The following is a 25,773-nucleotide window of genomic DNA, read 5'->3' on the forward strand; positions in this document are numbered from 1 at the left end:
ACTGTCGGAGCTGGCATTTGCGTCTCACGTGATGCTGTCCGCACTGCTTTATTGGGTTTCCTTGTGAATGTCTCTCACTCATTCCACATTATGAACAGTAACACTAGGCTAGCCACTTCTCTTTACCGTACACACTTCGAAATTTCCTTTGAATATCTGTTGCACACTTGTTCTTATCAAACAATAGCACACAAAATGCCTTCTCTCGACCGGAAGTCGCTTTCTTTCAACAAGTCTGTGCATGTGGTAGAGGTACAACAGGTAATGCCAACTGGCGGTGAATGATGGAACTACATGCCTCGGCAGTAACAACTGGGAAACTTTCATATTTTCTCTTTCACATGGTATAAATAAGTAAATGGTATCACTCTTACTCCATGTGCAATAAATTATAAAAAAGTGTTCCCACCATTTATAAACACCCTTTATAATTAAACTGTTATCTGGTATAAACCTTCCTGTTACAATCATAAATGCAAAAATTTATAAATTACGAACTATCCTCTCTTTGCCTGCTAAGGAGTGTTGTGTTTTGCTGTATAAATCTCATTAACATATATTTTATGCCATAGAAGATTAATTTTTAATTATTTTTTTTTTAATCAGGCATGTTCTAGATACCTTAATATCTCTTGCCAAGACCTTTCCTTTGCACTTCCTTCCTGAAAAATCAAAGGATGATAAATCCAGAGACTCTTCTGCAGTGTTGGACGTGAGGCTACAGCAGTCAAAAACTGGACAATCAACTCCAGTCAAAAGTGATTCAAGACAATCAACTCCATTATCTAGAACAGATATTACTAGTGGTCCAGTGTCACAAGATACAGATTTTTGGGAAGTGCTGGTGAAATTAGACTCACTTAGCACTAGTCGTAAAGGTAAAAGTGTTGTAAGGACTCACAGTGCTACCTCAGCAAACTCTCTTAATACTAGTTGCCCATCATCAGAAGAGGAAGTAAAAATTTTAGGATTTGAAGCTTCTCCATTAGCTCAACTGATTAGCTTGTTATCACATCCAGTTGTTAAACGTAGTTCCTTATTAACTGATCGTTTGTTAAGGCTTTTAGCACTAATCTCATTAGCACTCCCAGATCAAGAAGTTTCACAAAATGCAAACCAGTTTATTAATGCTGCCACCTCTGCTGTTTCACAAGAAGTTGGTTTACTTGCAAGAGCAACTGAAGCTCCTCCGTGTGGCAGAGAAGAGTCTCAAGAAGAAACAGAATCACCATCTCTTGGTAAGTATAATACAACTGTGAGAATAATTTATTCCTGAAAGATATGTTTCTTTAACCCAGTGCTAGTTGTGCAGGAGCTGATAGGTCTCTCTTCACAATTACTGTTGCACATTAATATTTGGTTCCAGGTTAATTGAGTAAAATTTTCAGTACATACCTATATAATATTGACAAAGATTTATTTGAGAAAGTTTGGAAGTTGACAATTATTGTTTACTTTGAATTTCATGTGTGAAACACCTGTCAGGTCCAGCTGAACTTTGGCTGCAAGTATTGATGCCTTCCACTTCATGTTACTTTTTGTTTCAACATAACAAAAAAAAAAGTACATTTCTTGATCTTTGGTCGATGGTTGTGGGGTACATAAATTACATATTCTTTGTTTTATGTTTAATTGTTGTATAAAAGGAATTTTGTAGTCTCATTTACACTGGCCAATATGATTTTTACCTCCACTAATATATCAGCTGTTTGCAGTCAGTTTTTATGTATAGATTTCAAAAGTAATTTTTTAAAATTTCACATATCTGAATTTCTACATATGTCAGAGTTTGTGTTTATCCTTAATTCATATATCTTACTACATTAGGTGAATAGATATGACATCACCCTTCAAATAAAAATGTTTGCATGTGCACATAAATGGCAAATATTGTTGGGGAAGGTTAACATGTTAAAACTTGTCTGTCTGCCTGTCTGTCTGTCTGTCTGTCTGTCTGTCTGTCTCTCTCAGTGGAAAATCAGTGAGTACATGTACAGTTTACCTGAGTATCTGTGTTGCATATTGTGTTTCAAAGGAAGTGTCTAAATTGCAAATGAATTTCGGCTACCTGTCTGGACAGTTTACAATGAACATCTGCAATATTTGTGATCAAGACAAAAGTGGGGCTTCACATGTGTTCTGTATTAACTGCACCACAAACTAGGAAAAATAAAATTATTCCTATGGTGTGGCAAAAACTTGTTTACAACAAATTGGAGCGTTTTGGCATTAAGGGAAAGTTACTGCAATGGATAAAGGGATGGTTGAGTGAAAGAGTAGTAATAAATGGACACTGCCCTATGTGGACTAATGTTAATCACAGAGTCCCCCAGGATTCTGTGCTGCGTCCATTGTTGTTTTGTGTATTTATCAATGATATCGATGAAGGTATATCAGGCTCCATATGGTTAGCAGTAACTCAAGAGAAATGTACTGACTGTGTGGTACTACATTCAGGGAGGTGGAGAATGAAAAAAACCTGTGGGTAAATGTGCAGTCAGATATGAAGTTCTCTGAGCAGTGCAGATAGGCTGCCAGAGCAGGTCATGGAGTTTGGTCGGTGATTATCCCTTTGTATAAGGCAATGGTGAGGCCACACCTTGAGTACTGTATACAGGTCTGGAGGCCTCATTTTAGGAAGGATGTTGAATTGCTAGAAAGAGCACTGAGAAGAGCAAGAAGATTGAGAGGAACAAAGGAAGGCTTAAATTCTACAGGTTGCAGGATCGAGACTGGGCACCTGCGAGGTGATCTGATCGAGGTGTATAAGGCCTTGAATGGTTTGAGCAGGTTCAATTCTGATGGGTTACTTTCGCTTGCTCAGATTAATAACCTGAAGTGGCATAGATTCAAATTGAGGAAAGACAGTTGTAGAATGTGTGTGGAAGTTTCCCTTTAGCCAGCTGGTAGTTGATTGCTGGAACAGCAATCAATTTAATAAATTTAAATTAATTTGGAGATTTTTTTTTTTTTAAGGAAAACCAAAAACACAAGGTATTACAACCTATAGCTCTTAGTACTGTGCTTGGGATGGAGATTGAGAAACCAAAATAAGATATTTATTGACATTAGACTTGAACTTCTGTATTCTGTAATTTTCAGGAAATACGTATCATGGAAAGTTCATTCTGTGAGTTTTAAGTTGGACAGTAAATGGATGTTGGCTGGTGGCGGCATGTGTTCGGACTGTTTTGAATGAGAAAGTGGGAATTATAGAAGCCAATTCAGAAGAACAGTGCCCGTGGAAGTATCTGTAAAAAAGCATGCAGCATAAACAGTACGTCTATGAGATGGCAAGTGGACAGACTGTTAGAGAGGAGTTATTAATTAACCTAACTGCCCTCTTCTGAATGGAATCTAGAAGCCTTAGAGAGGTTTTTGGGACACCGCCCCAGATGTGAGAACAATATTCCTTAGTAGGGCAGATTTGCGATTTGTACAGAGTGTGAACAGCTGTTTAGAAGAAAAGAAAGGCGAGAGTGAAAGAGAAAACCAAGATTTTTAGATGCAGAGGAAGCAATATTTCTAATGTGCTTGTGCCAAGACAGAGAGAGAGATTAGAAGTAAGGGTAATCCCCAAAAAGAGATATATCATTTCCCTAGAAATCGGAGTGTCACCAAAGATAAGCATAGGAGCAGAAGAATCCTTTTTGGGAGATATAAGACAAGACTGAGTTTTATAAGGATTGAAATCAACTAAGTTGTCTTTGCCCCACTGGAGAATTACCTGGGAATTGGTGGCGGATATTTGAGAAGTTGAAGCTGATCGAGCAGGGCAAGGTTTCTAAAAATGAAAAGTGGAATGCAATGTGCGATCATCAGATTTGAACCTTGGGGGACACCAGCATTAGTGAGGAAGTTAGAAAACAGAGAGCATCTACCATCACTATCAGTGAGCGATCAGAGAGAAAACTGGATAACCAATTACAAAAAACAGTTGGCAAACCATAAGATGGAAGCTTGCTTTGAAGTCCTTTATGCCAAACACGATTGAAAACCTTTGAAATGTCAAGAGCAACTGCTTGTGTTTCACCGAACTTTTCCATTGAATTTGTCCCCAAATGGATAACATAAGCGAAAATATCACCAATAGATCAACACCGACAGAATCCATACTGGCGATCGTTGATCAGATGGAAGGTTTCTAGGTAGTTTGATTTGGCTGTTAATTGATTTCTCCATTACTTTAGAAAGAGTAGAAGTAGTTGCAATGGGACGATAATTGGATGGGAGGGATTTGTCACCCTTTTTAGGAAATGGATGGATATAAGCAAATTTCCAAGCAGAAGGAAAAATACCTTTGGAATAAGAAAGTGAAAACAGTCACTTTCTTATTCCAAACAGTCAAAGAACAGGAGTAAGTTCAGGAGGACAGGTTTTGAGAACAAGTGGAGAAATACCATCAGGACCTGCAGCTTTCTTAGCATCAAGATTTGTCAAAATCTTTCTGACATCCTTTTGACAGAAGACCACAGGAGGCATTGTTTGCAGTGTGTTAGGAATGGTGGGAGATGCACCGGCCAGCAAAAAACTTACGTAAAGTCGAATTTGCATAAGTTGAGTATTGTGTGAGTCAGGGAGTTCCTGTATAAACCTGGCCCACACTGTAGCTAAAATAGTTTGGTTTTACTTTTGTCTTTTTGAATCTACAATAATCTAAATGAAAACAATAAGTCTTAATCTTTTTAAAGTTGTTGGCTCAATACTTATTTAAAGAACAGTATTTACATCAAAATTTTTATTGGTAACTATAATATTAAAACATTTTCACATCACATTCTGTTCATAGTTGCAGAAGATAAATCCTCTCTAACCACAGTAACACCAGCTCAGAGGTCGGAAGAGGAAGAGGAAAAGGAGAATTTAATTGTAAAGCAACATTTAAAGTTAGCAGTTGAGGTATGCTTTTATAAATAGAAATGTTATTTTATTTTGAATATGATTCTTATTAGTCATTTGATAATTTTACTGTATTTCATTAATCTGTTTTAAAGTACAGTCAATTGCAGTTATTTGGGACACATCAGTACTAGTGCATTTTGGCCCAGTTAAGCAGCTGCCCCAATTATGTATTAAGAATTGGCAGATAAAGGAACCACTACATGGCAGTGATCGTAATCTACTGATGTGGGATATACTTAGATATAATTACCATCAGGGGTAAAGGAAAGGGTTTTTGCTTCCATAAATGTGACTAAAGTCTCAGACAGTTTTTAAATTCTGTACAGTGAGATCAACTGATGATGTTAACAGCAAATTCTAATTGGGAAGCATTCAAGGAATTAATCATGGAAGCTACTAAAAGTTCATACCTATTAAGAAATATTGTTCAAGGTTTAGGCCTAAATGGTTGTCAAACGAACTAATGAGGCTCGTAGTAGTAGTAGCAGTGGCATTTGATGCAAGAAAGCAAGTGTATGAGCTTATGCAGCATCAGCCAAAACAAAAAAAAAAACAAACCATTCCCTCCAAATGCCTGTCCAGTTCCTCTTTAAATTTATTCAACCTATCAACTTCCACAATAACAGATGGAAGTTTGTTCCAGTAATTAACCACACGCTGGCTAAAGGCAAATTTCCACACATCTGTTCTACATCTGTCCTTTCGTAATTTGAATTTATGCCCCCTTAGGTTCGTAATCTGAACAAGTGGAAGGATCCCATCAGAATTCAGCGTGCTCAACCCATTCAAGGCCTTATAGACCTCAATCAGATCACCGCGCAGGTGCCTAGTCTCCAGCCTCTGCAATTTGCAGAACTTAAGCCTCTCTTGGTAAGAGGATCCCTTCATTCCCCTCTCCGATCTTGTTGCCCTTCTCTGTACACGCTCAAGTAAATCTACAACCTCTCTAAAATGGGGCCTCCATACTTGTACGTAGTACTCAAGGCGTGGCCTGACCATTGCCTTATACAGAGGGATAATCACCTCCTTTTCCCTGCTAGCAAAATTCCTATATTTCATTGACATAACTCCATGACCTGCCCTGGCAGCCTGTCTGCATTGCTCAGAAAACTTCATATCTGACTGCACAATTACTCCCAGGTCTTTTTCATTTTCTACCACCTTAAGTGTAGTACCACACAGTTGGTACGTTTCTCTGGGGTTACTTCTACCCATATGTAGTACTTTGCATTTGTCAAGGTTAAACTTCAGTTGCCACTTCCCTCCAACAATTCCCTCCAAAGGACGTTTGGAGGGAATTGTTGTGGATTTTTTTTTTTTTTTTTTTTTTTTGGCTGATACACTTGCTTTCTTGCATCACATGCCACTACTACTACTCCCCACCGCTTTACAATTGGTTCACTGTAAAATCACATAACGTTACAACGTGTAGTAATCACCAGTCATTGTGATCACGTTTGTGAATTGAATTTTAATTCTATTGAACAGCGATTCTAATTAGTGAAAATAGGAGGAATATTATCCACAGGCTATAAAACTAAAGCTATATTAAGCACAAATTTACCGTTTATTACTTTACAAATTAAAAAAATTAGATGATACGTGAAAATCGGAAGATGTACATACTAACTAGTTGCCATTTGTGGGTGGGGGTTAAAATTTAAGACAGTAAAAAGATAAGAAATCAATAACAAAACATGGCACACATAAATTGCAAGTAATACAATACACGCAAGTGAGAATGGAGTAACAAGTTACAAAGCTTTAAAAATACGAATGAAGAGATGATTCTGAAAATTAATTTTTTTATATGATTGAAGATTTCATGGAAGTGTAAACACATTTTGCCATAATAACCCAAAAAATGCCAGCTGTCGGTATTATCGCAAATTCAGTAAGATCGAGTTTACTATCCATTTGGCGGGCGTCTCCATAGCCAGGTGGGCAGGAGCAGCAGTGCGTAGCACACGCTTCTTGATTAGCCCAGGGTTTGAGCCCTTGCCCACCAAATACAGAGGATGCAGAAAGATCAGGGAATGACCATTGCATATGCCCGGAGCAATATGGCCTTAGTTGCTAATGCTCCTAAAAACAAAATAACAAACTACTATCAGTTTGATAGATTGCACTAACAGAAAAGCCTAAAAAAAAAAACAGGTGACTGCTAACTGTTTTTATTGTTTTATGGTTGTGACCTCCAGAAATCCCATTGAACCACGTGGTACAGTCGGAGACAATCGTAGGGTAATCTTCAGTGCTGCGGTCTCCTGCCCCGATTAAACGGCATGTCGTCCCAATTAAATGAAATAAACCCTGGCTGCTTTCTCAATTGGGTCCTGTTTTTTAAGATTTGCCCCAAATAAATGACTTCCTCAATTAACCGGAATCCACTGCATTACATTTCAGATATTTATAGTAGTAGCAATAATGGCAAATGATGCAAGAAAGCAAGCTTATATAGCATCAGCCAAAAATAAAATGTATCACCCATCTCTACTCCAAGAAAATTCAACCCATCCGCTTCCACAAATGGAAGCCTGTTTCAATGATCGACTACCTACTAACTGAAGACAAACTTCCAGTCATCTATCCTTCAACCATCCTTCCTCAGGATTTTAAATTTTGGTTATTCTGTACATTCCTTAAGTCGGACTAGAACTTTTCGGGGTGTCGTGTTCACAGGAAGAGAGCTATTCACAATTAATCCGAAACTTTTGTCTTATGTTGTAGTGGTTGTTCTTCACGCATGCGTATAAGTGACCAATCGTCGGACAGTAGGAATGGCCTACGGATATCGATTGAAGTTGCATGTAGTTTCATCTCTAAGGTTTCTGCAATAAGTAGTTTGTAGTAGTTGTGTTGAATATTTATAATTTTAGTTTCATTAAAGCTTGTGAGTAGCTCTCTTCATGTGAACATGACACCCCGAAAAGTTCTAGTCCGACTTAAGGAATGTAGAGAATAACCCCCACCCCATATCCAATTATTAGACCCTTAAATTTAACTCAAAATTCCTGCCACAGCACCAAAAAGGAAAAAATTGATCCTTAATTATTAGCCAGTTTAGACCTCCAAAATCTAACTTTATGACAATGTCTTGCAAAATTGATATCACCTTCCCCATGAATTATTAGCGAGTTGGACAAGGAGAGTTTGAAAAAAAGAAGCTTCCTATATCAAAAATAAAGGTAAGCCCTGTTGATTCATAATAGTAAGAATTCATGGAATGTATGTCAGGGACTTTATTTTTAGATTAACTGGGAAATCGATTATCCAGGATTTTTATTTTACCATCTATTCCAGAAAATCGAGTCTACTGTACCATATATATATATATAGAAATTTATTCTTAAAAATAGTGGAAAATTAATGGGTGCAATGCATGTTTGTAATATTTCATTATTTTAAGAAATCTGTATTTCTCATTTGTAATATATAATGTTTATTTATGGGACTCCAACACAATTTTTATTTTGTCTACCATTCTTGAATACTAATTGTAACTCTGATACTACATAAAAGTTAACTTCCTGTCTAGCTGGTGGATGGCAGCAGTAATTCAGTATTATTCTGTGAATTAGGAACCTGTTTTTGGTACAGTTTTTCAACATGTGTTGCAACTGAATCTCTAAAATTTTATCTGCCATTCATTAAGTATTATTTAATATGTGATATTTGGTTTTGGTATACACATATTTGTAAATAATTTTTGTGACTGAAATTATTATTTTACCTTAACACAGTAAAGAAGTTTTTTTTCCAACTCTTAGCTAACCAGAAAGCTCTAGTAATTGAATTATTTACATTCTAAAATTTGAATTATTCAAAGAGGCATTAGAAGTTACTGTAGTTTGCCAATTACAGTAGTGTTCATTATAATCTGTATTGTGAATAAAAATTTAACTCGGTGATCTGATCTCTTTTTTATAAATTTAATAAAATATCAAGTAAATATTATGTTAAGAAATGTTATTTCCTTTTATCAGAACACTGACTTTAGCCTGCGATTTATTTTTTTTTTTAAATTTCACCTATCAAATTAAGAGAGTACAAAAAATGCACAACTAAAATAATTAATTACATCTTGTTGAAAGCAGCTGTTTAAAAAGTTATGGAATTATTGTATAGTGGTACTGTACACAGTATTGTGATTCCCCCCCCCTCCACCCATTGTCCCCATACTTTACTTTCTTAGCCAGTGATTTCTAACCATACTCACATTTTTGATAGCCAGAAGCTATTTCTGTGGTTCTGAAATAGCTATCAGACCAGTGTTAAATGAAAATATTTTTAATGTGGGGTACTTCATCTGTAGTCATTTGAATATCAGTTATTTCAGAAATAAGTAAAACTGTGATGAAAATCGTAATTTTCTTTTTTCAGCCTTGGTATTCTAAAGAACGTATATTCTCCCAGAATTAATGATGCATATTCGTGGAGCAGCTCTGTTTCAGTTTGCCCATTGAATGGTTATATGTTCCTGCTATGTATATCCCCCCCCCCCTTGACACAGGCACCTGTACATGGTGAGAGGACCTCCCAGTGATGCTGCTGGTCTACCAGATTAGCATCACTGAGATTTAATGCCCATACTTTGGTTCCAGGGTTACATCATTGGAATCTGGAGTGTGCAGCTGTGCGCTGCGATGCGTGGAAACTCAGAAAGGTGGGATCCTGGTGGTTGAGAGGCCCAGCCTTGATACACCACTTCGACCCCTGCTTCGACAAGACGGGTAGTCTTGGACCGGCCCAACTGGGATCAATCTGCGGGTGGTTCTTACTGCTTGGATCAACTGCGTTCCAATAAGTCTCCCTCCCTTTAGTCCTGGGATGGGATCAAGACTTAATGGAAGCGTGGGTATGGTGCTCCTAAGTGAACTTGGCATCCCATTCGTGAACTAACAGTACCTACTAGTTCACGAGTGGGCATCTCCGTTGTGGGTGAGGTACTAAGGGCATTGGAAATTTTTATCTTACTCATATGAGTAGTTTAAATTCTGTTTCTTCTGGGGGGCCCCAACAAGGCCCCCTATGACTTTTTCACGCGGTGTTATATCAGTGTGGGACCATCGTATTTCTCAAGAAGAGATCTGCTCTGAACTTAAAGACTAAGGAGTGACGGCTGTTAAAAGAATATCGATGCTGAAGGATGGGAATCTCATCGTAACGTTCAACACCCCACCCTCCAAGTTCCATAAAGGCAGGCTATTTAAACTGCCCGGTGAGGATTTATATTGGAAACCCACTGAGGTGTTTTAAATGCCAAAAGTATGATCACTCTTAAACAGCTTGTCATGGCACCCCCTGCCTGTGCTCACTGTGGTGCTAAAGACCACGTGAGCAAGGAATATTTAGCTTCTAAGCCAAGTTGTACTAACTGCCAAGGAGAAACACCCTGCATACTCTCAAGCATGCTAGTGGTGGAAAGATGAAAAGGAAATTCAAAAACTAAAAACAGCTAAACATCTATCAGGAGGCCAGAAAATGCATCCAACCAATAAATAGCGCCAAGCTGAGGCCCGAGAGCTTCTGGGAAAAGTGCCATCGGTACTCAGACTGATATGACTATTCTACCAAGGGAGTCATTTACCCCCATTGCGTGCTATTTATTAAGCTCACAAAAGCTCACCCAAAAATCACAGTCAGCCGCCACTCCTATGTCCGTACCTTCTAGTGCTCCACCACCTCCAAAACACTGCTAAAGAAACTCCGAAGAAAGGGGAACCGCCATATACAATCAAAGAGACAAGATAAGGAGGTACAGGACGAATCTGTCCTTGAACAAAGAGAGATAAACCCAGGACTGAGAAAACGATGCCCTCAGCCATTCGGAAATCACCAGACAGACCCAATAAATCTAAATAATGGGTACATTTAAATTTCTACAATGGAATTGCTGCGGATTCTGTAGAAATAGAGATGACATCAAGGCTCTCCTGAGTTAGCATGAGCCAACTTGCTTTTGGCTACAGGAGATGTATTTAAAGGCAAATAAGGACCCTTACTTATATAACTGCTCAGTTATTTGCAGAGGCAGAGCTGGGGGATGGACTTTCCCACAGAGCAGTTGCTATCCTTGTGGGCAACCACCCCCCCTTCCAAGCTATGCTTCTCACCACTAATCTAGAGGCTATAGCAGTTCGTCTTACAGTAGGGTTCCTTTTAACTCTTTGCTCCATTTATTTGCCACCTGGAAACATCACCGCCCAGGCAGACCTTTATGTTCTCATTAAAAAATTGCCGCCACCCCCCCCCCTTTTCTATGAGGGGATTTCAGTGGACATAATACCCTGTCGGGTAGTTCTGACGTCAATAGAAGAGGTCGGATTATTGAGCGATTGCTTGGAAACAAAGATCTGGCCCTTCTAAATGTGGGACCTTTTTCCACGTGGCTACCCATACATTTACTGCTATTGATCTTTCCATCTGCTCTGCTTCCCTCCTGCCTTTGAGTGGAAGGTTGAAGAAAACCTTTATGGTAGTGATCACTTCCCCATGTTGTCCACCATTTCTAATGGGAGACAATGTCACCAGTCGAGGATACCACGTTGGAAGACTGATCACGCCGACTGGAATGACTTTCATCATCTGGCAATGTTCAATACCATTGCAGTCAGCCAGGAGCCAATTAATGAGTCACTATAGCACATTACAGAAAGTATGGTCCAGGCAGCAGTTGCAATTCCAAGAACATCATCCTGCTTTCCACGTTTTCCAAAACCATGGTGGAATGGAGAATGCAGCAGCTAGGAAGGCTCAAAACAAAGCATGGGGAATGTTTCGTTGTTACCCCACCACAGATAATTTAATAGCCTTCAAACGTGCACGTACCAAAGCATGGTACATCAGGGCCAAAAGGAATCTTGTATCCGATTTTCATCTTCCCTCACACAGGCTGCCAATCCCAAAGCCACCTGGGACAAAGTTCGGTAAATTAAGGGCAAATATGCCTCACACCCTTCGTCGATCCTGGAACATAATGGATGTACAATTGCAGAGCTAACTGCAATTGCAAATACTCTAGGGGAGATATTCGCTAAAGTGTCTTCAGAAACACTGTACCCCCCCCCCTCCCAGAGTTCCTCTCGCTCAAACAAAGATCAGAAAAATGTCACCTGAAGCTGTCCTCTAACAACTGCAACTCAACATTCCATTGTCCACCAATATCAGTTGGATGCACTTTCTTAGATTTTGTGTTTCTTAACTAACAGCATAACTCCTCCTTCCTTCCTTCCTGTCCTGTCTATCCTTTCTGTACACATTGTATTCCCCAAATTCCAATTATATCTGTGTGACACCACGTCTCTGATATCCCAACAATATCTGCCTTTGATGTCTTGACTAGCACTTCTATCTCATCAAATTTATTAACTATACTCCTAGCATTGGTGTACATGCAAGTATACATGTACCTGTTTCTACTCTTAGTTACCCTAACACAGCCCATGTATTTATTTGTTCCCATGTGACTCCCTACAGTCCTGGAAATCTTCATTGCCTTGCTTTCCATGCTGCTACTCATTCCACTAGAAGTAATGCAAGGATCACTTTTGCCTCTATCTGCAGCCACTGGTAACCTTTTAGTCTGTATATCCCCCCCCCCATGCTTTACTCAAGTCTTGATTAGTTTTTTCTAAGATTGCAGGAGCTGTCAGGTTCCTTATGATTGATGGTCTGGCTCTGCTATACTGTACACTGTCCTGAACAGTCAGGAACCATTCCTACCACTTGGTGTGTAGTTTCATCCTGTATTTGTCATATTGGTCACTAGCTTGGTTACTTCAAAGTATGCTTGAATAATGAACGTATTTATTTTGATGTTCTACTTCATGCATTGGCTTTTTCTTCCTTCCTAGGTGGTTACTAGTGCAGTTGTTGCAGGAAGCACTTGCAGTTTTACAAGTTGAATGGTCTTGCCTTTCCCTATGGTGGTAGCCATATGGGGACAGCTCCATTGTCTTCCTTGGGAGACTGTCTCTGACCTTTCAAACCATTCCCTCTGCCTAAGGCCTGAACACAATTGACTTTATCTCCAACCACACTCAATTATGTTCAATATTTCTGCTTGTGATATTCATTCAACTTTGTTTAACTTTGGCGTTTTGCATCTGGTGGTGGGTGGTAGTTATTGAGACTGACACCGGATGGTGCCACTGTCCATCTCTGTCATTACTTTGACTTGACTGGAATTAGGTCTGTTGAAATGACTGTAGTGATTTTTTTTTTTTGACTCTCTCTCTCCACTGCAGGATTTGAACTAAATTGCATTAAATATGGGGTCTGGTGTCATAACCACTGTGCTAATAGCACCTCCTGTGGATGATGATGATAATTATTTGAATTGCTTTTATGCATCTCCTCATTCACTTTCCGTCCTGGCTTCATACTGATCCTGCAAGTGACAGGCTGATTTTTGGCCATCTTATTAAAGTTATCACTTATCCACAAGTTGATCTATATACAAATTTTATTCAAATATTATCATCATCATGATGTTACTATTTTTTCACGGTATTGTTGTGATAACTGTTCAGAGATTAAGATTTGCAGATCTGCCATCTGATGAGGCTTATCAGACATCTGTACTAGCAAATAAACACCAAGTAGAATGGAGAAAAACTTCTATTAAACAAGTAATAAAGTTGTGTGTACCTTGAAACCGTAATATACACTGTTTAATATAGACGTGTTTGCATTACAAAGCAGGTTTAAAGGTACAGATAATCTATATCTGGTTAATTGAAAGATTTGCACAAATTGGCATGCACTTGTTTATATGCATAGTTATCTGATAAAAGAGCATTAAGTCTCAACAGTTGTCATGATGGTATCCTTAGTTTTCAAGAAATAGTGGATTTCTCTTTTGGTGATGCTATTTTTATAACATAAAATTATATCAGTAATTTAAGTTGTCTCTAATGTGAGCAAGTCATATGGGACAGTCATGCTTTACTAGTAGTCAACTTATTACTGGTGGGGAGAGTTGAACAAACACATTCTGGGGAAGGAAATTGAATGTAGAGAGGTTCACAAAATTTTAGATTATTTTGTTTCCTGCATTGAAATATAATCCCACAACCATTGCTATATTATTTTAATCTTAAAATATCAATACTGAACAATTATTATTAAATAATTCACACAAAAAAACCTGTCTCCTAATTGATAACTGATTGACTTGCTTGTTGTGAAACAAGATGTGGAGTTTGACTGCCTTCTGACTGGAATGTTCCTCAGTGGTGTTTCAGCTTATATTGTTGTCCCCTCTACAGCTTTAGTTGTATTTCTAAAATGTTTTTCTGTCTAAATAACTCATAACAGCATAATTATTTTTTTCCTTTATACAGGTATTAACATCTAAAACATGTTCTGAGGAAGGTTTGGAAGATGCAACCTCATTGTTGTTAAGGTTGTCTCGAGGTTGCTCACGCACACGTCAAACAGTTCTTCATCTCCTTCTGGATGGTGGTAAACAGTTAGGCCAAATGGTTTGTCAACATATTCGAGCATTGATTGTAGAATTACAAAACTTAAATGCAAGGCTTGCTGCAGAAAGGGCTGCTGTGGAGAACGAAGAAAGAGAGGGTGAAAGTGAAGCAGCCAAGTTGTTAAAAGGAACGATTCAAGACAGGTAGGTAAATAAGTGGTGTTTAAGAGAAGATCCCATTTTTTTTCTTTTTTTTTTTAATTTTACACATTTCATTATATCATTGAAATAAGATATTAGTTAAGCATTCGTCAAGCATGTTAATTTTCATAATGAAGGTAGATTGTGGGGCAGCAGGTAGCTAAATCCAGAGAATTTTGTGGATAGGAAGAGGGCACCACAGTGAAGTACATCACAAAAAATTCTTGAATGTAAAGGTCTGCATGGATATTTGTCATGATGTTTTTCAATTCCTAAAAGCCCACTTTTCATGTAGTTTTCTCCAAAGAGCATTGCACAGCCACCATATAACTCTTTTATAGTATTTCAGGTTCACTGTTTGACCGTGCAAGGCAAATTCTTTATGAATAATGCCCCTTCAATCAAAAAATATGAAAACATGATCTTTGAGGTTGTGTCAAGCTTATTTTATTTTTATTTTTTTCCTCGACTCGGTGGAAAACTGTCAGAAAAAAGATAATCTTCCATTGAGAGGACTGGACTTCTGTTTCCAGGTCATAGCTATACACCCATGATTTGTTACAAGTAATGATGGAAGAAACAAAGTGTAGGTGGGAAGCAGCATGCCAACAAAATTCCTGACTTGCACAAACCCCCTGCTTTCTGTGATTATCAATGAGGATCAAGACACAAACTTAGCTGAAACATAATTGCATTCTCAAATCTTTTAATCCTGATCTGATCATGAACATGAGCAATTGAATTATATTGATTTTTGACAGAAATGCTGTCCTCTTTAAACTTTGCAAATCGCTGAAAAGTCTTTGAATAATACATAGCATCTTTGCTGAAAGCTGTTTTTAACTAGTGATGGGCACATGTTCAAATAATTATGGCCAGTAATCAAAATAATGATTGATTTTTGATAATCAAACAGAAAGGTATAATTAGAAATGTGGCTGATGCATGGGGTGAGTGGATACGGGCATGTGCATGCAAACATGTGCACAGAGGTTGGCTGTGTGGAATTAAACAATATAGAACTCAGCTATAGTTTTGATAATATCAGTTCAATTCCATTCACTGTTTCACCCCCCTCCCCATAATTGATATCATCACTATGGATTTCTGTACATTTTTCTGATTATAAATAAAGGTGAATCCAAATTTTCTGTCCAGTAAAGTCATTCATTTTAAAATGCAGTGAAACACATGACATGAGACAATTTCTTTTCAGCACTCAAGACCAATTAGGTTTACTGCAGATAGATATCTGAACTTTAAATTTACTCCTACATAGGATAGTTGTGATTACATCTCTAAATAAAGCAAAATGTATTATGAAATGTTTTCTGAATTGCTTAGCAAAGCTTGATTAATTATTAAATTTATTATTTGGCAAATGTTTTTGTTCATTTTTTTTTTATTATTATTATTGTTGTTTTTTTTTTTTTTTTTTTTTATTTAGATTCACCCATACGACAGTTGTTATTACAGCCCCAAATAAAGTAAAAGGTGGTGGAGGTAGGGAGCTTCAACTTCCATCAATGGCTGCTCTTACTAGTAAAACATCCAGTCAGGCTTTCTTTCTGCGCATTTTAAAAGTTATTATTCAACTGCGTGAAGCTGCACGTGCTGCACAAAATAGAGGAAAGCAACCTCCCCCTCCTGCAAGTAAGTGCTGAAATCCCATCTGTATGATTCTTTTCTTCCTTTCAATAAAATGAATTGATACATGGGAAGTCAAATTCAGTATCATACTTTATTTTCTTTTTTTTTCCCTACTGCATAATTTAAGGCTTCACTTTTTATTTTTGCATGTATTATCTTTTTAGAAAGAAGCAAGAGGTGTGTAAAGAAAACCTGAATTCACTGGATAACTAGGATCTCTCTCTCTCTCTCTCTCTCTCTCTCTCTCTCTCTCTCTCTCTCTCTCTCTCTCTGTTACTTAAATTATTAAATTACTAGTATTCTTAAATAAATGCTAATGGAGTTTCGCTCGATTTTCTCGATTTTGTGATTATTGAATTGTTTAGCATGTATTTATGTATTTGGAGTACTTATTTTCTTGTTGCTTGTCTGATGATTTCATACTACCAATATTGTTCAGAAATGGCCCCTTACCCTGAGTGCAGTGTTTTGTGGCCAAACAATTTCAATGCCTTATCTCTAAAGAGTTTTTCAATGAATAGGTTTTGTTTCATCTACTGTTTTCCTTTAGAGTAGCTCTTTTGCACTACAAAAAATAAGCAGAGGCCCAGAAAGGGCATCCACCTTTTTCTAACATTATTAACAAACTAACTGAGCTGGTGGCCAGGATGCTGACTTCTGCAATTAGTAATACTCTCACACAGATTATTCATTTATCTACAAGAATACCAGACAATTGCTGCCACATGGCCAAAATGCTTGATCTTTTCCTCACAAACAACTCTTCTAAGTACATGGTCAAGGTGAGTGGTCCTCTAGAGTAGTATAGAAAATGTAGTTTCTAGCTCAACTATACACTTTTACAAATACAAAAAAATCACACCTCCCTAAAATCACCCTCTCTTCCCTTAAAATCATTTATTTTTCTAAAATAACTTGCAAAAATTGAAAATTTTAAATTATTTACACTTTTTAAGAAAATAATGTAGGTTTAAGCAAAAAAAATTACCAAAAAAGTCTCCTTTTTTAATAAATTTATTTTTTGCTTCGGAATCCATTATAGGAGCTTTACTTATTTTTTTTATTTTTTCCCCCACTTTTCCATACCTTTATAAATTAGTTCCATTTTTATTTTATTGTAATCGTTAATATTTTTGTGTGTTACATTGTGGTTGAATGTTATAAAGGAATATGACTTTTTCAACAATGAAAAATACTGTAAATTCAGAATTATTACTATAATTCTTTTACTAAAGAGGGAAAGAAGTGGGAATGAATAAATTTTCTAACATTTTAAAACAATTTATTAATAGATACATATTAAGAAATGACTACGTACATGATGCCCACAATTTATTAGTACACTTTTAAGAATTACAAAATTGTTGCCCTTTGAGAGCTCTACAAGGATATATAACTAGATTTTAAATCGGGTTTTTAGTTTTCTAGAGTTGAACAACTCGTTAAAGTAACTACTTCGTTCAGTTATTTTGCATTTGTTGAGCAGTGCGGTCGTGTTTCATTTAGTTAAGTTGTGACAATTCTGAAAGTTACATCAACTAAACGTGTTCAAAGATTTTGACAAAATCGCAAATCTAACGTTGAAAGCCAGCACCAAAGTCAGTGGCAGAACGCAAGAGGGGGAGAATCATAAGCGTAAATGCAACTTAGATCAATTAGAGTCAGATGTCCGGCCGTGAACGTCGAAAAGAACAGTGCAATCAGCGAATGAAGATCATCAAAAGTGTTATACTTTAGCTTCGAAAGAATTTGAAAGAACATTTTTGAACAACTCATTCGGATATGTCTGCAGTGTTTGCGACAGACTGTGGTTTCAGAATGATTTGAGATTACCAAAGCCAAACCATATACATTGAAGATGAATTTCCAGATGCAAAGAACGTGGCATCATTTATGCTTTGCAATACATGCATCACAAGCTTAGAATCGGGAAATATACTGTCGTTATCCAAGCCGTTAGAAGCTTCGTATATCATCCTTTAACATCAAATTTATCGCCGCTCAATTGTATAAGCGAACGGTTGGTTTTGGCTAGATTGCCATTCACGCAGATTCAACGTATTTGATATGAAACTGGCAGTTATGGTATCTTCAGACAAGTCATAAATGTTTCAGTCGACATGAGTAATATGTTTAGAGAGTTGCCTCATGCTTTAAACGACAATTATGCATTCAACGTTCACATCGAGAAGCATTTTATTCATAAATCGACTTCCTTGCAAGGATATGTGAGAAAAGAAATGGTCAAATCATGGCTAACGTATTTAATCAGTACTCCTCTATACAAACATTAACATCATAGTCGATCGTTAGTTGCTTGCTACCGTTTCATCGAGAGTTACCAATAGCGAACAAGTAGACAATGTAGAGAAGATCGCATCGTCTGAAAGTGACATTGTATTACTTATGGTACAGCAAAACACTTTACTTTGGAATGAAGACAAATATCTTGCAATTGCTCCTGGACAGCACGATCAACCGATGTCGATAGTTTACAATGAACATGCTGAGGAACTGTCGTTTCCAGCGATATGCTTAGGCCATTCACGTAAATTTAAAGATGGATTGTGTGTTACTCCATTTATGATGGCAACTAGCAAAATAAGATGGAAAGATCACTGGGGGAGTAACACCACATCATATTCTATACATGGCGAAAATTTTATGCTTGAGAATAACCGAAGGTTTATATTCCACTTTCAAATGTGTTGGAGAAACTTCCAACATAACAAAACCTATGATAGAAGACCAAAGATTTGTTGAAGAATGCGTCGAACGTAACTTGTCCTTTCTCAATCCATTGCAAATTCTGTACACCACTGGTCTCAGTGCAAGAAAGATGTCTTTGATATGATCAGACAACTTGGTAAACCAACCATGTTTCTGATATTGAGTGCGACGGAGGTTTGCTGGCCACATCTCTTGAAAACACTTCACAGACTAAACAATAGCGAAGATACAGAGGTTGACAATCCAATGAAAGGATTGACAGCATTGCAGCGTACAAAGCTAGTCAACAAGGATCCAGTCATATGTGTGATATACTTCAATAAGCTAGTTGACGTCATAATGCATATACTGCATAACGAAAAGGTACAATCCTTTTTTCCTCAAGATGAGTTTCCCTCCCACTTATTCAAATCAATCTGGGGCAGATTGAAGTCACCCGTAATAAGATATTTGCACTCTCTTTCCCATTCCCTTTGCAGGTAAAGACTCTCATCATATTCTACACAATCTTCTTGTGTGCAGATCAACTCCCACTCTAATTATACCTTTGCTTTCAACTAACTCACACCACACAGATTCTATGCTGGCAGGCATAACTTCAAACTCAGCAAAAGCTCTTTTTGCATTCGGGCTGCTTTTGATAAGAAGCATGACACAACTACCCTCCTGCCTTTCCTACATACATTATACACACAATAGTGGAACTCATCATCTCAATTTCTGGGTGGCACCACGTTTCTGTTATTATTATTACATTTAATTTCATCTCCACCAGTTTAGTGGATTTGAGTGTGTTGACATATGGGTCGATATTTTAATGCAGTTCTGATTGAACTGTTCTAGATGCTCTAGACTTTTCATTTAAACAAGATGTGCCACTGTAGAATCAAATTAGTGCCAAATTTGAGTTGGATTTGTTTATTGATTTTAAAGCCTAGTATAGTCCACTTAGAAGAAGATGCTCAGTATAATTAGATTAGCATTGCTGTGGTTTGTTGCACTAGTAGGTAGTTTAGTTTTGAGGATGTAGTTAGTTTTCCCATCACCCCAAGTGTCTTTTTGAGAGAAGGATTATGTGATGTATGTAATTGTATCTGGTCATTTTGTTGTAACTGATACACTGGATATTGATATCATCCAAAAAATAGGTGGCTATGGCTCAAGTCAATCATCGCCAGACTTGTCATCAATTTAAGCTACTGATTCGCATGTAGAACATAGTACAGTACAAGGTTCAGACAGCAGAGCTCTGGGCAAAATCTGGTGTTCACTTTTGGTGATGATAAATGTACAGATGATTTTTTTTTTTTTTTTTTTTTTTTCTGTATCTGTAATGCAAGGAAAAAAATTATTGTATATAACAATTTATTCATTTATTTATTATTTTATATCACAATAATAATAATAAAAGCCCAACGTGGCATATTTTGTATGATTTTATAACTTCTACTATTTTATAGCTGCTACTATTCAGCCATCAGCTGATAGTCAAACAAGTAACCAGCAAGAAACACCATCCGTAACAGTTGCACCTACTAGCAGTACAGATGAAAGTAATCAACCTCAAGTTACCCCAATGGAAATTGACACAGGTAAGTAGTGGCCTGAAAAATCTTCATATGAAATTTGTAACTTCCTGAAATAGTCAGTTGTGGATCCAGTTATGTTTGCTCCTGTACAAATCTAGATCCTTTACTAAGATTTGATAAATGAAGAGATAAATTTTTAGCATTATCATTAGTAGAGGCATATGATGCAAGAAAGCAAGCTTATACATCATCAGCCAAAAAAACTTCCCATTTTACCCAGCTGTTCTCTCCAAAAGTTGGTCTAGTTCATATCTATTCTACACCTGTCTTTCCTTGATTTCAATTTAAGTCCCCTCAGGGTGCATAATCTGAGCATGCTCAAACCATTCAAAGATTTATACACCTTAATCAGATCACCTAGTCTCCAGGTGCTGCAATTTGCAGAACTTAATCCTTTCTTGGTAAGAGCAACCCTTTGTTCCACTCACCAGTCTCGTTCCCGTTCTCTGTACTCATTCCAGCAGCTATACATCTTTCCTAAAATGAGGACTCCAGACCTGCCTGTATGCAGTACTCAAGGTGTGGCCTGACCATTGCCTTATACAAGGGATAATTACCTCTAAATTCCTGTATATCATTGACAATATCCCCATGAACTACTCTTGCAGCCCATCTGCACTGCTCAGAAAACTTCATATCTGACTGCACAATTACTCCGACAACTTTTTCATTTTCTGCTATGCTGAGTTTAGTGCCACACAGTTTGTACATTTCTCTAGAGTTACTGCTATCCATGTGCAGTATTTTGCATTTGTCAATGTTAAACTTCAGTTACCACCTCTCAACTGATTTTCTTAACTTTTGTAGATCCTGTTGCAGTAGTGTACTGTCATTACCATCATTTTCAACCCTACCAACCTTCTTATCATCTGCAATCTTGGACATTAAGCCTGATATATGCAGATAAATGCAGAAAACAACAACGGCACCAATGCTGAAACCTTCGTGATTCCATGAATAACATTAGTCGACTAAGAGAAATGTCCATTGATTGCCACTCTGTCTTCTCCCACTCAACCGTCCTTTCATCCATTGTAGCAACTTGCCCTTAATGCCATAGTACTCCAATTTGTGCAGTAGTATCAAAAGCTTCCTGAAATCCAAGTATATGATATCAAAATTATTTTTTGCATCCGCTTCCTTTGTGACCACATCATAGTATCCAATCAAAGTGGTTAGACAAGATTTCCCCTTAATAAACCCATGATATGAGGACTAATAGAATAACAGTATCCACTGGCAGAGGTGAAAGTGATTCTTGCACTGCTTCTATTGGAATTAGCAGCAGCCTGGAAAATAAGATGCAGGATATTTCAGAGACTGCTGGGAATCATTGGGGTACAAGTAAACACATGGGTTGTTTTAGGGTAGCTAAGAAGAAGAACAGGTGCATGTATACTTGCATGTACACCAATGCTAGGAGTTTAGTAAATAAATTTGATGAATTTGAGGTTTTGCTCAAAACATCAAAGGCAGATATTGTTGGGATTTCAGAGATGTGGTGTCACACAAATATGAGGAATGTAGAACTGGAATTTTGGGAGTATAGACAGAAAGGATATACATGATAGGGAGGGAGGAGGGGTTATGCTATTAGTTAAGAAATACATAAAATCCAAGTAAGTGAAGCCAGTCGACATCGCTGGACAGTGCAGTGTCGAGTCAGTTTGGTGTGACATAAGCATTGGGAGATCAAAGTTGAGAGTAGGAGTGTGTTGTAGGCCTAATGACTCTGATGAGTATAATAAGGAACTGTACAGGGAAATAGTGGGCCAGAAAATCAGAGTGTCTTATAATGGAGGATTTCAATTTCCCAGATATTGACTGGAATTTGGGGTGGGTCACTCACACACTAGCAAGGCTTTTGTGGATTTATTGGATGATTGTTTTCTACATCAGCATGTTCGGAAGGCAACTAGAGGGAGTAATACTCTTGGTTTAATTATCAGTAGTGATTCTTCATGCATTAAGAATCTGCAGATAAATGAACCACTAGGTGGCAGTGATCACAGTGTGCTGAAGTGAGATTTATTCAAAGAGGTAACTACCATTAGAGGTAAAGGGAAGGGTTATTGCTTTCGTAAAGGCGACTACGATGGACTGAGACAGTATTTAAATTCTATACAGTGGGACCAACTGATGATGTTACCAACAGCAAATTCAAAATGGGAAGCATTCAAAGAACTTATCTTGGAAGCTACTAGGCTTTACATACCAACTAAGAAATATTGTTCAAGGTTTAGGCCTAAATGGATGTCAGATGAACTAATGAGACATATGGCAGAGAAGAAATTTGCATGGGATACATACAAATTAACACGTGACACAGAAGCCTATGATAGATACAAGTTGATCTGTAACCAAGTTACAAAGGAGGTTAGGCAGGCGAAGGCAGGTTACGAGAAATCTTTGGCAAGGGATGCAAAGAAAAACAGCAAAGAGTTCTTTACTTATGTAAACTCTAGAAGGAAGGTTGGTCCACTTGATATCGATGGGGCAACTGTTGATGATCCTGCTCAGGTAACTAACAAACTAAATGAATATTTTGCATCGACATTCACACATGAGGAGTTATTCAGCGAGGGGAATGCCAGAGGTGTATTCAACTCTGGCAGTAAGCTAAAGAATCTTGTAATCACTGAGAGTAAAGTGGAGGAGAAATTGTTGAAGATAAACACAAGAAAGGCACCCGGGGTGGATGGGATCTATCCAGTTATATTAAAGGAGGCAGCAAAGGCAGTAAGCCAACCCTTAGCCATAATTATGAGAGCTTCCTTGGACTCAGGGGAGGTACCCATTGTACTGGAGATGTGCAAATGTGACCCCAATTCACAAAGGAGTATCAAAGGGCGACACAAGTAATTATAGACCTGTTAGTTTAACTTCTGTCCCCGGAAAATTAATGGAGGCATTGGTTAAAGAAGCACTGCAGGATCATCTAGACAAGACTTCAGTTATAGCTGGGACACAGCATGGTTTTGTTAAGGGGAAGTCTTGCCTGACCAATTTGATTGGATACTATGATGCTGTCACAGAAGAACTGGATGCAGGAAATAATTTTGATATTATATACTTGGATCTTAGAAAGGCTTTTGATACTGTTGCACATGGAAGACTGCTGCACAAATTGGAGCAGTGTGGCATTGGAGGCAAATTGCTGCTATGGATAAAGGGGTGGGTTGAGGGGGTGAAGACAGAGAGTGGTAATCAATGGACACTGCTCATCATGGACTAATGTTATTAGTGGAGCCCCTCAGGGTTCAGTATTGGGTCCATTATTGTTTTCTGTATTTATAAATGATATTGATAATGGTATATCAAGCTTAATGTCCAAGTTTACAGACGATACGAAGGTTGGCAGGGTTGTCAGGGACACTACTGAACTGCAGCAGCATGTTCGAGAGGCAACCATAGAAAGTAATTCTCTTGATTTGGTTATCAGCGGTGATCATTCGTGTATTAAGAGTTTGCAGATAAAGGAACCACTAGGTGGCAGTAATCAGTGTACTGATGTGGGATTTACTTAAAGATTTAATTACCATCAGAGGTAAAGGAAAGGGTTTTGCTTCCGTAAAGGTGAGTACAGTGGTCTCCGACAGTTTTTAAATTCTGTACAGTGGGATAAACGGACGATGTTACCAACAGTAAATTCTAAGTGGGAAGCATTCAAGGAATTAATCGTGGAAGCTACTAAAAGTTTCATACCTATTAAGAAATATTGTTCAAGGTTTAGGCCTAAATGGTTATCTAATGAACTAATGAGACTCGTAATAGAGAAGAAAAATGTATGGGATGCATATAAATTATCAAGCGACTCAGAAGCCTATGGCAGATATAAGCTAGTCTGTGATCAGGTGAAAAGGAGGTTAGGTAGGCGAAGGCAGATTACGAGAAATCCTTGACAAAAGATGCTAAGAAAAACAGCAAGGGTTACTTTACTTATATAAACTCTAAAAGGAAGGGGATGAATCTGATTGGTCCACTTGACATCGATGGTTCGACTATTGATGATCCTGCTCAGATAGCAAACAAACTGAATGAGTATTTTGCATCTACATTCACACATGAGGAATTACTAAGGTTTGAAAATGGCAGAAGGTTATCAAATTGTAGCAGGATATTTAAGGATTTTGTAATAACTGAAAGCAAAGTGGAGGAGAAATTGTTGAAGTTAAACATAAGAAAAGCACCTGGGGTGGATGGGATCTATCCAGTTATTTTAAAGGAGGCGGCAAAGCAACTAAGCAAACCCTTAGCCATAATTATGAGAGCGTCCTTGGACTCAGGGAAGGTTTCCACGGACTGGAGATGTGCAAATGTATCCCCAATTCACAAAGGGGAATCGAAGGGTGACACGAGTAATTACAGTCCAGTTAGTTTAACTTCTGTTCTGGGTAAAATAATGGAGTCACTGGTTAAAGATGCATTGCAGGATCATCTAGACAAGACTGCAGCAATAATTCAGACACAGCATGGGTTTGTTAAGGGAAAGTCTTGTCTGACAAATTTGATAGGATATGATGTGGTTACAAAGGAACTGGATGCAAAAAATAATTTTTTGACACTATTGCGCATGGAAGATTATTGTACAAATTAGAGCAGAATGGTATTAAGGGTAAGTTTCTACAATGGATAAAAGGATGGTTAAGTGGGAGAAGACAGAAGGTGGTAATCAATGGGTGCTGCTCTTCTTGGACTAATATTATTAGTGGAGTCCCACAGGGTTCGGTGTTAGATGCACTGTTGTTTTGTATATTTATTAATAATATTGATGAAGGTATATCAGGCTTAATGTCAAAGTTTGCAGATGATACAAGGTTGGCAGGGTTGGTAATGGCAGTGTGCTACTGCAACAGGATCTAGATAATTTGGGAAATTTTATTTTTTTTATTTTGTTACACAGAGCATTAATAAAACTACAATAAATAAATTAGCTTTCGGCTGGGTGGCAGCCTTCATCGGATTAAAATACTTGAATGGCAGTTGGAATAGAGATGCACTGCCAGGATGGTGCGTGAGGCACGTGGTTAATTGTTTGTTGATGTTTGTGGCTGTGACGTATGGTGGTGACGTGGCCAGCATTTATCTATGGATAGAATTACTGACTCTGTGATGAGGTTAACTTGACAACCACTGTTCCTGTTCAAAGCGGTGTCCAAGCATTTTATATTTAGCGATTCCAACCAGGTACGCCTCAGGTAATGGTGGGACCTGTCCACAACCACGACATCGCGATGTGGGTCGATGTCGTGGTGGGTTGTCCAGACATGCTCG

General features: G+C 37.8%; 1 protein-coding gene across 6 annotated transcripts in view; it reads left to right on the forward strand.

Moving 5' to 3' along the window:
• Positions 1-25,773, forward strand: part of HUWE1 (HECT, UBA and WWE domain containing E3 ubiquitin protein ligase 1) — a 1,105,343-nt gene that overhangs the window by 970,995 nt on the left and 108,575 nt on the right. For all 6 annotated transcript variants that reach the window (XM_090389849.1, XM_090389845.1, XM_090389850.1 and 3 more), the window contains 5 exons: positions 607-1,238; positions 4,790-4,899; positions 14,250-14,533; positions 15,978-16,183; positions 20,371-20,502. In XM_090389849.1, the coding sequence (XP_090245975.1) occupies positions 607-1,238; positions 4,790-4,899; positions 14,250-14,533; positions 15,978-16,183; positions 20,371-20,502 (1,364 nt within the window). The remainder of the gene's footprint in view (positions 1-606; positions 1,239-4,789; positions 4,900-14,249; positions 14,534-15,977; positions 16,184-20,370; positions 20,503-25,773) is intronic.

Source organism: Mastigoproctus giganteus, chromosome 2, assembly GCF_048544385.1.
Source record: "Mastigoproctus giganteus isolate SK-2022 chromosome 2, ASM4854438v1, whole genome shotgun sequence".
Lineage (NCBI taxonomy): Eukaryota > Metazoa > Arthropoda > Arachnida > Uropygi > Thelyphonidae > Mastigoproctus > Mastigoproctus giganteus.